Raw genomic sequence first — 12,704 nt, 5'->3', positions numbered from 1 at the left:
GATTTAACCCTTTGCACTCGCTAACCCTTTGCTACCGATGCTAACCGTGTCGAGTCACACTCGACATCCGAGTGCAAAAGGTTAAGTTTATATTTGTTAGCTGAAAAATGAAATTGAAGAAAAAAGCTTGGGGATATTTAAATGGCTTACTTTTTAAGGAAGAAACATAACCTTCCTACACCGCAGGTATGTAATATTAGACATGTTAATAACTTAGGTCAGTAGCTATATCTAATGATTTTTGGAGGGTTGTCTTGCTCTAGATGCCATGATTCTGATTACCTGGACAGTAATCTCTCCTTGACTCCCCCATGTGTACCACTTAGGAGCACACACTTGAGGGGTTTGCAGATCATGTATTGCTCCATATTTATAGCATTCCTCTTTTCAACAGGCATAAATATTTGAGGGTGGGTTGTATTTCAGTGATGTTTGGTTCCCAATTGTAACATGATACCTCACCCTCTTATATAAACTTTTATTTAATAGAGGATTTTATTTTCAAAGGAAACCATAAGTGAAACCAATCTTGAAGATTCAGCAGCAGTTAGTTCTCTAGTGCCAGGTAAGGATTTTAAAATAGCTCATGGGATTATATACAGGGTTGCCCCTCAAAATAATAAGGGTAGTGTTTATTAAAATACATTTCATTTTCAAAATGTAATAGAAATCATCTGTTAACGTGTATGGATACATTTTTGGGGGACTCCCTGTATATGTGTACATATATTTATATGTAGGGGATTTTAAAAGAGAGAGGATTTGTACTTGTGCCTTCTTTCTTCTTTCCACAGAGACAGCCCAGAGTGAAGCCCAGTGGTTTGGGGAGGCAAAAAGCCTGAACCAGCGACTGAAAGAAGCCTACACTGATGCCAGTTTCCGCCGCATGTGTATGCTTGAGGTGTCTTCCAGTCTGGCCACAGACCACTTGCTGAGTTGTGATCTGTCTCTTGCTTCAAAACACATCAGCACTCCTGTGCAAAAGCCTGTACTGTTGTCTGATGTCTTTGCCAACTTGAACTCTGTCATGTGTGTGGAGGGTGAAGCTGGTAGTGGAAAGACAGTCCTCCTGAAGAAAATAGCTCTTCTATGGGCATCAGGATGCTGTCCCTTGTTAAACAGGTTCCAGCTGGTCTTCTATCTCTCCCTTAGCTCTGCCAGACTGGACCAAGGGCTGGCCAACATCATTTGTGACCAACTCCTAGAGACAGAAGGATCTGTTACTGAGATGTGCCTAAGGAACATCATGCACCAATTAAAGAATCAGGTGTTATTCCTTTTGGATGACTACAAAGAAATGTGCTCAGTCCCTCAAGTCATACAAAAACTGATTCAAAAGAACCACTCATCAAGGACCTGTTTATTGATTGCCGTCCGCACAAACAGAACCAGGGACATCCGACAATACCTACATACGATTCTAGAGATCAAAGCGTTTCCCTTCTATAATACTGTCTACATATTAAGGAAGTTTTTTTCTCATGATTTGATCCGTCTGAGAAAGTTTTTGATTCACTTTATAATAAATGCAAATTTGCAAGGAATTCAGAAAACTCCTCTTTTTGTAGCAGCAGTTTGTGCTAATTGGTTTCGAAACCCTTTCGACCAGTCCTATGATGATGTGGCTGTTTTCAAGTCCTATATGGAATGCCTTTCCTTAAAGCACAAAACTTCAGCTGAACGTCTCAAAGCAACTGTGTCCTCCTGTGGTGAGCTGGCGTTGAAAGGGTTTTTCTCTTCTTGCTTTGAGTTTAGTGATGATGACCTTGTAGAAGCAGGAGTTGACGAAGATGAAGATCTAACCATGTGCCTGATGAGTAAATTCACAGCCCAGAGACTGAAACCAGTCTATCAGTTTTTAGATCCTGCATTCCAAGAATTTCTTGCTGGGATGAGGCTGATGGTACTACTGGATTCCGACAGGCAAGAAGATCAAGACTTGGGACTTTATTATTTGAAACAAATCCACTCTCCCATGATGACTATAAGTCCCTGTAACAATTTTTTGACGTACGTCTCCTGCTACCCTTCAACAAAGGCAGGGCCAAAAATTGTATCTCATTTGCTTCATTTGTTGGACAACAAAGAGTCATTGGAGAATATATCTGAAAAAGACAATCGGAAGCACCATCCGCAAGTTTTGGAGAGAGTGCACATGTTTAGGTCATTGTGGCAATTATCTCCAGACGATTACTTTTCACTGGTTTCGAAACATTTACTGACCATTGCCATAAAAATTGCTTATCAAAGCAACACTGTTGAAGCATGTTCTCCATTTATTTTACAGTTCCTTCAAGGGAGAACCCTGACTTTGGATATGCTTAAGTTACAGTATTTTTTTGACCATCCAGAAAGCCTGCTATCGTTGAGGAGCATCCAAGTCTCCATAAGTGGAAACATGAAAATCATGTCACCTATACCAGATATTTCATTTCTGGAGAGATGTTGGGACAAATCACAGGCACCAGCTATACATCAGGACTGTGCTTCTGTCTTTGAGGATAGGATGGAATGGGCGCGGGACGTAGTTGAAAAACAGAAAAACATATTGAGAGTTATGAATATGACGGTCAAAGCACCACCAGACATCAGCACTGGCTATTGGAAACTTTCTCCAAAGCAGCACAAGATTCCCCTTCTGGAAGTCCACGTGACTGATATGGATGGTGTGGACCAAGAGATGCTCAGGATTCTAATGGCAGTTTTCTCAGCTTCACAACGCATTGAACTTCACTTAAAGGGAAGCAGGGGCTTTATTGAAAGCCTTTGCCCAGCGCTTGAGCAGTATAAGGCTTCTTTCACCAAGTGCTCCATAAACAAATCTGAGCTGAATGCAGTAGAACAGGAATTGCTTCTCAACCTGCCTTCCCTGGAATCCCTCGAAGTCTCAGAAACAACCCAGATACCAGGTATATATATACCTGAATATATTTTAGCTGGCTATTCTGATAGTAATTTTATTTGCTTACTCTTGGTTTTAGGTGGATGAAACTTGTGAAAGCATGAGACCATAAATGCTTGCTGACAGAATAGATATAAAATAAACCTTCAGTAATTTATTTTTGTCAGTAGTATGAATTAGTGAAAGGCTTCTAAATAGAATGTTTTTCAAACAGCTCAGATAAAAATTAATGAAAATTAACTAATTTCAAACAACTCAGATAAAAATATTAAGTTAATAAGCAGACACAAATTACTTATTAGTAAAATAATGATCTGTATATAAAGATGATGCTTGAGGATTACCCTCACCCTATCTGCTAAATGGAAGGAAGGGCTTACACTGTACTGTCTGGAAAATAAGTGGGAAATAATATCTCCCACTTATTTATGTTTCCTTTCACTGCTTTAAGTAATGTTTGCAAGTTTTCAGTGTAGGCTTTCTATTTCTTTCATTAAATTTATTCCTAGGTATTTGTGTAAATAATATTTAAATTTTTTTCCATTTTCTACTTTTTGCTCTTGTGGCTTTGGTTTTTCAACAGTTTGTTTTATGTCTAGGTGTGCTTGGCTTTGTGTTATTTCTTCTGGCTACTGTTAAGTCATGTTGCTATGAATATGGGTGTATATATCTCTTTGAGACCCTGCTTTCAATTCTTTCAGATATAGACTCAGAAATGGAATTGCTGCATCATATTAATAATATAATTTTGTTTTTGTTTGTTAATCCTCATCACAGATTTTTTTTTCATTGATTTTTACAGAGTGGGATGGGGAAACAGAGAGAAACATCAACGTGAGAGAGATACATCAACTGGTTGCCTCCTGCACACACCCTGACCAGGGCTGGGGATTGAGCCTGCAACTAAGGTTCGTTCCCTTCACCTGAACAGAACCTGGGACCCTTCAATCATGGACTGATGCTCTAACAACTGACCCAAACCGGCTAAGGCAAATAGTAATTTTACTTAATTTTTGAGAAATCTCCAAATCTCTTACTTTTCCAGAGTGGTTGCACCATTTTTATTTTATTTTTTAAAATATATTTTTATTAATTTCAGAGAGGAAGTGAGAGGGAGAGATAGAAACATCAATGATGAGAGAGAATAATTGATCAGCTGCCTCCTGCACGCTCCCTACCGGGGATTGACCTGCATTCTGGGCATGTGCCCTGACCAGGAATCGAACCATGACTTCCTGGTTTATAGGTCGACACTCAACTACTGATCCACACTGGCCAGACATGGTTGCACCATTTTACATTTCCATGAGCAATGTACAGGGCAGGGCATGGGGGTAGGGGGGTGGGAGGGGCGCGTAGCTCCAATTTCTCCACATCCTCATCAAAACATTTTTTTTTATTATAAAGGCATCCTAGTAGGTGTGAAGAGGTATTTCATTGTGGTTTTGATTTTCATTTCCCTAATGACTAATGGTTTGTGCATATTTTCATGTGCTTATTTATTGGCTGCTTGTGTCTTTTTTTTTTTTTAAGAAGACATGTCTAGTAAGTCCTTTGCCCATTTTTCAGTTGTATTGCCTTTTAGTTCTGAGTTGTAGTTCTTTGTATATTTTGGATATTAAATCCTTATTGGACGTATGGTTTGAAAATATTTTCTCTTATACTGTAGAGGTTGTCTTTTCAATGTCGCAATGATGTTCTTCGATGCACCGTTTTAAATTTTGATTAAGTCCAATTGCTAGTGCTTTTAGTAGCATATCTAAGAATCCACTGTTTCCTTTAAAGAGTTGTATAGTTTAGTTTTTATACTTAGGTTGTTGATCCTCTTTGAGTTAATTTTGTATATGGAGCCAGAAGGTAGGGAGTCCAACTTCATTCTTTTGCATGTGGAAATCCAGTTGTATTTGTTGAGACGAGGTCTTATTTTTGTGAATCCGGACAGCAGCACAAGGCTTCCCACACAGTAATCAATAAGTGCTGCATAAAGCAGTATCTTCATATATGTACTTTCTAGAAAAGAATGTTTTATGGTATTGATACCACTGTAATTAGCTAGTTACAAAAAATTGGAAAGGAGCAAAGAGAAGACCAGACATTATAGGCATGTTCCCTAAAAAACACTGGGGAGAGATCCAACAAAGGGAAGATAGACGCATGCCCAGTAAAGTTGGGATGACAGAGGGAAGGGGCTTGTCTGTCAGTCACACCTGGGGAGAGAGATGGTTGGCCAGAATGGGTGTGGCCACTCTAAGTGCTTGGAAATTTGGGATATTTAACCCCCTGAATAAAGGAGTTCACTGTCTTGGTTCCTCTTGGCACACTTGGCTCACGCTTGGCTTCCTGGCATTTTCCCAAGTGGCCCACAGACCCCCCCCACACAATGGACTAATGAACTACTGGACTGCAGCTAGCCTAATGGCTGTATTGGACCCAGCTGCAACATGGAACTAGAATTCTGGATACTGGCTCTGATTTTAGCCCTACGGAAATCCCAGCTATACTTCTATGAGTGAAATGGGACTTTGGAAACTCAGGGATATAATTCCTCGGAAATGAAGTTTTCTGCCATATTGCATCCTCCTGTGCGAGTCTCAGAAAATTCCGTTTCTTGGCATATGGCAAGGACCCCACTCCCATTAGCAAGGGGGTGAGAAAAGTTTTCATGTGAAAATAGTGTGATGAATCAAAATGACAGTTTCGAATTTGCCACTCTGGAACTCTTTACATAAATAACGGGAAACTGTGTGCTGCTTTCTAGATCAACTCTTTCCTAATTTGGACAAGTTCCCATGTCTGAAAGAATTGTCTGTGAATATGAACCAAAAAAATGTTTTTCCAGTTATTCCTGAAGAATTCCTAAATCTCCACCATATGGAGAAATTATTGATCAAAATTTCCACTGAGAATGGTCCTTCCAAAATAGGTAAGGATGGCACACTGATTTACTTGTTTTTACATCACTTGGTAGAGCTATTTGGCCAATGATTCATTCAAGAGTAAAAGCTGCTGTGGACCTGTGGGTAAAGCCTGTATCCATGGTAAATTGGGGGAATAGCACTTTCTCATTAAGAGAGCAAAGAGCTATTTGTAATTATTGAGCCCTTACTACATGCTAGGAAATTATTACAAGCACTTTACAAGTATTAGCTCATTTAACCTTCATATCCATTCAAGAGGTAAGATACTGTTATTCTCATTTTACAGCTGGGAAATTGAGGTATAAAGAGGTAATTGCTCAAGGTCACTCCAACTAAGGAAATGGTAGCCTGTGATTCAAACACAGGAATTCTAACTACTACCAAGGCTGAGCTTTAACCACTGATATACTGTCTCTCCAAAATAATTTGTAGAGTTCTTTTATTTTGTTTTAAAGTTACAGATACCTGCCAAATTAGGTGGAAGGAAATATGCTGATTGGTAGCAATTGGAAGCATTTCCCTATTTTTCTCACCAGCCTATGTTCATGGTTAATGGACATGTGCAACCACCTTTCTTAAATACATCATTTAGCAAAATGACTTAGGCATCATCAATTCCTTAGTTCAGTAAAGACTGAACACTAAGGATTGAGGAAATGTAAATCTCTATGGAACTGACATGCAAAATAATTCACTGAACTGGAAGAAGTTATTTTCTTAAATCTGTTAGCAATTTTTGCATCAAATTTATATTTTGTTTCAGAGTTGTCATTGCTTTTATTTCTTTGTCTAGTGTTCCTATTGTGTAAATGTCATGTGCACACTTAGAAGCATTAAGTGTTAAAACTGAAAGTGGGGGGAGATAAGAGATCAATCAAAGGACTTGTATGCATGCATATAAGCATAACCAATGGACGCAAAACTCTGGGGGGTGAGGGCATATATGGGAGTGGGGTGGGGGGGGCAATGGTAAGATATGTACACATATAATACCTTAATAAAAAAAATTGGAAAGAAAAAAAAAATAAAACTGAAAGTGACTTTACTGAGTCAATGCCCTTCTTTTACAGAAAACTGATCCCTAGAGAAGCTCAGTTCAAGTTCACATAGCTTACTAGTTAATTCCAGAACCTGAACCCAAGCCAAAGTGGCTTGATTCGTGGATCATTACATCGTGGTGCTTTGTTTTAATTCAAGATTGTTGAACCAAAATAACAAATTATGTGGCTAATCCTGATAGAAATTTGCAATCTTCCCTAATTTCTTAAATCCTTGATATTTTACAGTTAAATTAATTGAGAATTCTCCAAACCTTAATGTTTTCCATCTGCAATGTAATTTCTTTTCGGATTTTGAGTCTCTCATGACTGTACTCGCTTCCTGCAAGAAACTCAAAGAAATTAAGTTTTCTGGAGCATTTTTTAAACCCATCCCATTTGGTAAGAGCTACAATTTTAAAATTTTGGTTTAAGGCACTTTTTAAAAATAAGCACATTTTAAATATGCAATTGATGCCAAATTGATGTAATATATATATGATCTTAAATGAGTTATCAAATAAGTTGTATGTTTCTAAAAGTTTAAATATTTCTAGTTATCAGAATTATTTCCTGCACAAAGACTTACCTAGTCATACTAATTAAGTCTATCTGAATTACTGTATTATTTTCTATCACTTTAAAAATATTCTTTAATCACATTACTTTTTGGTATATGAGTTGTAACTGACATAACTAGATTTTTATTTTCCTTTTATAGTCACCATCCTGACGAATTTTATTTCTCTGAAGATATTAAATCTTGACTTACAAGAATTTCCAGATAAGGAAACATCTGAAAAATTTGGTATGTGTATAAAACAGTGCCTTTTACTTATTCTTTATTCTCTTCTCCTCAAATCCTTCCATCTATTTTTCATTAGCTACAACAATCATGATGTGTATTAACTACCCTAGCTAATTAGGAGGAAGAGACAGGGCTGCTCAGCTTTTACCCTCACATGCCTTGATTATTTTCAGAGTGCCTTATGGGTCATTATACCACTATGCAATTTTTTTAAAAAATAAATATATTTTATTGATTTTTTACAGAGAGGAAGGGAGAGTGATAGAGAGTTAGAAACATCGATGAGAGAGAAACATCGATCAGCTGCCTCCTGCACACCTCCTACTGGGGATGTGCCCGCAACCCAGGTACATGCCCTTGACCAGAATCGAACCTGGGACCTTTCAGTCTGCAGGCCGCAGGCCAACGCTCTATCCACTGAGCCAAACCGGTCAGGGCACCACTATGCAATTTCATTGGCAGGTACCCATTCCAAACATGTTAAGTCTGTGTTGTTTTAAGTTTCTGGGATATAGATAAAACTATCTTTTAAGGTTCAGAAAACTCAGTATGTGAAAACCCAGATTTAACAAAATGACTAGCAATAAAAAGAGCTTAAGTACTTTTTCATTTTTTTTTTATGATTACAAAAGTAATGTATGCTGATTGGGAAAAAACATAAACTGAGGCATATTAACAATTTTAAGTTTATTTAAGTAAAAATGGATTTGAATTGGGGAACATCCTGTTTAGCAGACAGAAAGGAGCTCTGAGGAGTAACACAGAATGACTTTTATAGGTAGAAGGGAGCAGGAACAAGGAAGTTATATCACGTAAAAAAGTTGGTTGGTGATTGCAAGGATCATTTCCTTTAGGGGATGGCAGAGTTCTAAAGGCTGGTAACCTAACTAGTGCTGCTCAGATGATTCCTGATTACCTGGCTTAAGATTCCATTTCTGGGAGAGCTGAAAGTTGAAGTCTTGGTTTGGTGACATGGGACTTAGCATAAGCAACTCTATTTGGGGATGATGTCTTATTTTTAACTCAGGAAAACATAAGGTGGGTCAGTAGAGATAAGGAGTGTTGAACAGTTAATCCCTTTTAAACTTTAACAAACTTTAGCGTGCTTAAGGATCACATGGATCTCCTCCTCCTCTTTTCTTCCTTTGGAGGCAGCAGTGTGGGTAGGTGAAGAGCATGGGGGCTGAATGGGGCAGAGGAAGGATCAGGGGTCAAGGAAGTGCCTGGTATATACAACAGGTTGATTAAACAAATATGCTGAGTATAATGAGAGCCAGGTTTCCTCACTGAGAAGGAATTTATAAATATTGAAAGGGTAGGTTAGAAAGAACTTTGAGGTATTAAATTAGAATTGGAAATATTGATATGAACTCATGGTGTTTTTAAAAAAGTGTTTTTATTGATTTTAAAGAGAGAGGAAGCGAGAGGAAGAGCTATAAATATCGATGGGAGAGAATCATTGATCATCTGTCTCCTGCACGCCTCACACTGGGGATTGAGCCTGCAACTCTAGCATGTGCCCTGATTGGGAATTGAACCGGTGACCTCTTGGTTCATAAGTCCACACTCAACCACTGAGCTGCACTGCCTGGGCTGAACTCATAGTTTTAACCTATTCACATAAATAGATCAATGTACACACAGATATAGATATATATTTACCTATATATTTCTATACACATACACACATTTATATTTCTAAGTTCAGTCAACTGAGACACTAGAAAATACCTTAATAACAATGAGTACAACAGATGCCCAGATCTTGACTTCTACATATTGGCTTCCCAAAAAGGAACACAAGTTCTTATAGAAATGGCTTAAGCACTGGGACAGAGAAAGCAAAAGGCTGGAATGTTGTTGTTTTTAAATCCTCACCTGAGGATATGCTTTTCATTGATTTTAGAGAGAGGAAGAGAAACATCAATGTGAGAAACATTGATTGGTTGCCTCCTGTATACACCCCAACCGGGGATCAAACCCACAACCCGGGTATGGGCCCTGACTGGGAATCAAACTCCCAACCTTTCAGTGTACGGGGACAACACTCTAACCAACTGAGCCATCTGACCAGGGCCTGGGACATTGTTTTAAGGTAGAAAGTGTTCAAAACATCTCCAGGTATGACGCCTCAGAAGTAGAGAACTTTTTAGGGATCAAGTAATCTACAGTACCATGTTAAGGATGGAATCAAAGTGAAAAGGAAAGATAGAGTGGTGGATTGTGAGACTTTAGTGCTCTGAGGCAGAGGGAAAAATCACTGAGGTAATAGCAGGAGGTGGGATTGAAAGGAAGGGGGCGGAAGGCCTTCAGGAGCTAGGAGAGTATCCAGGATGCCAGAAGCGGCTTTAGTCTAAAAAAGGGAATGAATATGTGATAGGTATTCTGCACTTCAATGCAGGAAAGACTGGGGAGGGTGAAAATATGGTTGTCTGGAAATAGCAATGAAGACCAAGGTGGCCCTAGCTGGTTTGGCTCAGTGGATAGAGCATCGGCCTGTGGATTGAAGGGTCCCAGGTTCGATTCTGGTCAAGGGCACATGCTCGGGTTGCGGGCTCGATCTCCAGTAGGGGTCATGTAGGAGGCAGCGGATCAATGATTTCCTCTCATTGATGTTTCTATCTCTCCCTCATCTGAAATCAATAAAAAATATATTAAAAAAAAAAAAAAGATCAAGGTGTAGGCTGACCCCTTTCTCTTGTCCTTGGAGAGGAAGAGGAACAGTCTCTATGCTACCTGGGGCCTCCTGGACTGTGCATGATTTTGAGGCTAGTGACCATGAAAAAGCTTCTTTTTTTCTTTTTTTTGTCTTCTGATAGCCTACACTTTAGGTTCTCTTCGCAATCTGGAAGAATTGATCCTTCCTACTGGGGGTGGGATTCATCAGGTGGCCAAACTGATCATCCAGCAGTGTCAGCATCTACGATGTCTCCGAGTTCTCTCATTTTTCAAGACTTTAAATGATGACAGTGTAATGGAAATTGGTGAGTTACCCTCTGATAAAATGTTTCACCTTGCCCTGGATGGGTGGCTCAGTTGTTTGGAGCATTATCCTGTACACCAAAAAGATTGTGGGTTCATTTTCCGGTCAAGATACATATCTATGTTGCAGCTTCAATCCTCAATCAGGACGAGTATGGGAGGCAACCCATCTTTCTCTCTCTTTCCCTCCCTCCCTCTCTCTTCCTCTCTCAAATCAATAAACATGTCCTCAGGTGAGGATTTAAAAAACGTTTCAGCTTGCATGAAAGCCAGTAACATTACTCAAGTTTTCTGCTACAAAATGTCTATACAGTTGCCTGGCCGGCGTGGCTCAATGGTTTGAGTGTCGACCTATGAACCAGGAGATCATGGTTGGATTCCTGGTCAAGGCACATGCCCCGAATGCAGGCATAAACCCTAGTGAGGGGCATGCAGGAGATGGCCGACCAATGATTCTCTCTCATCATTGATGTTTCTAGCTCTCCCTTCCTCTCTGAAATCAACAAAAAAATATTTTTAAAAAATGTCTATACAGACTTTTCTCTCTCTAAAAATGTTCAACCCACTTCATTATCTCTATCTTATCATTTGTTCCCTCTAATGTCCTGGTCAGATTTGGAAGTGAAAGATGCCCTCCCATTTGAGACTATACAAAGCTCTCAAGTCTGTGTTCTTTTAAAAATTTTTTTTAATACGTTTAAAAATATATATGTATATATGTGTATATATATACACACACATACATACATATATACACACACATACATACATATATACATATACACATATATATACGTATGTATATATATATACATATATATACATACATATATATATATATATATATGTATATATGTATATATGTATATATATATTGATTTCAGAGAGGAAGGAAGAGGGAGAGAGAGAGAGAAACGTCCATGATAAGAGAGCATCATGGATTGGCCACCTCCCGCAAGTCCCCCACTGGGGATGGAGCCCACAACCTGGGCATGTGTCCTTGATCAGAATCGAACCTGGGACCGACCTTTTAGTTCACAGGCTGACGCTCTATCCACTAAGCCAAACCTGCTAGGGCAAATTTTGTATGTTTTTATTGAGTTTAGAGGAGGGATGGGGAATGTCTGGCCTGCGGGCTTTATAAGGCCCATGAAATCATTTGGTCTGGCCCTTCCAAGGCATTAAGGGAGATTAATTAAATGTGTGACCAAATACAGCAGGATAATTTTTAAGTTGATAATTGTATATGTTCCATGAGTGATGTTATAAATATCCAAATAGCCCTTGGCAGAAAAAAGGTTTCCCATCCCTGATTTATATGTATATATGTATGGATAAATATATGTATGTATGTATCTATTTATTGGCATTTTCTATTTCCAGTGGTGATAAGAGAGGAGATTGGTTCAAATAATCTAGTCTATCATTATTGAAACAAAAGTCTTACGATTCCCATTTCTTAAATATTTTGCTTTTATAGCCAAAGTAGCAATCAGTGGAGGTTTCCAGAAACTTGAGAACTTAAACCTTTTAATGAATCACAAGATTACAGAGGAAGGATATAGAAATTTCTTTCAACTACTGGACAACTTGCCAAACTTGCAAGAGTTGACAATTTCCAGGCATTTCACTGAATGTATCAGAGCTCAGGCCACCACAGTGAAGTCTTTGAGTCAATGTATGTTACGGCTGCCAAGTCTCACCACAATCAACATGGTTAGCTGGCTCCTGGATGCAGAAGACATCACACTGCTTACTTCGACAAAAGAAAAACACCCTCAATCTAAACACTTCAATATTCGGTGGAAATGGATATTGCCATTCTCTCCAATCATACAGAAATAGAAGATTTAGCTAAAAACTGCTGAATCAAGAAAAATTTTGTCAACAATTCTAAAAACCTAATTATCCAAGAACATTTTTTAAAATACTACAGGCCCAGTGCACAAAATTCGTGCACTGGGGGGGGGGGGGGGGCACTGTCCTCAGCTCAGCCTGCACCCTCTCCAATCTGTGACCCCTTGAGGGATGTCCGACTGCCAGTTTAGGCCCGATCC

At 38.9% G+C, this 12,704-nt stretch overlaps 1 protein-coding gene across 1 annotated transcript in view; it reads left to right on the top strand.

The window, feature by feature from the left end:
• NAIP (NLR family apoptosis inhibitory protein) overlaps positions 1-12,583 on the top strand; it is a 31,007-nt gene extending 18,424 nt beyond the window's left edge. Inside the window, exons 9-15 of the mRNA XM_079797830.1 lie at positions 490-565; positions 795-2,909; positions 5,661-5,825; positions 7,107-7,259; positions 7,579-7,665; positions 10,485-10,649; positions 12,128-12,583. Coding sequence (XP_079653956.1) covers positions 490-565; positions 795-2,909; positions 5,661-5,825; positions 7,107-7,259; positions 7,579-7,665; positions 10,485-10,649; positions 12,128-12,492 — 3,126 coding nt within the window. The 3' untranslated portion in view covers positions 12,493-12,583. The remainder of the gene's footprint in view (positions 1-489; positions 566-794; positions 2,910-5,660; positions 5,826-7,106; positions 7,260-7,578; positions 7,666-10,484; positions 10,650-12,127) is intronic.
• Positions 12,584-12,704: the final 121 nt, after the last annotated feature.

This window comes from Cnephaeus nilssonii, assembly GCF_951640355.1.
Source record: "Cnephaeus nilssonii genome assembly, chromosome: 2".
NCBI classification, from domain to species: Eukaryota; Metazoa; Chordata; class Mammalia; order Chiroptera; family Vespertilionidae; genus Cnephaeus; species Cnephaeus nilssonii.
This window is presented reverse-complemented; position numbering and strand designations above follow the sequence as displayed.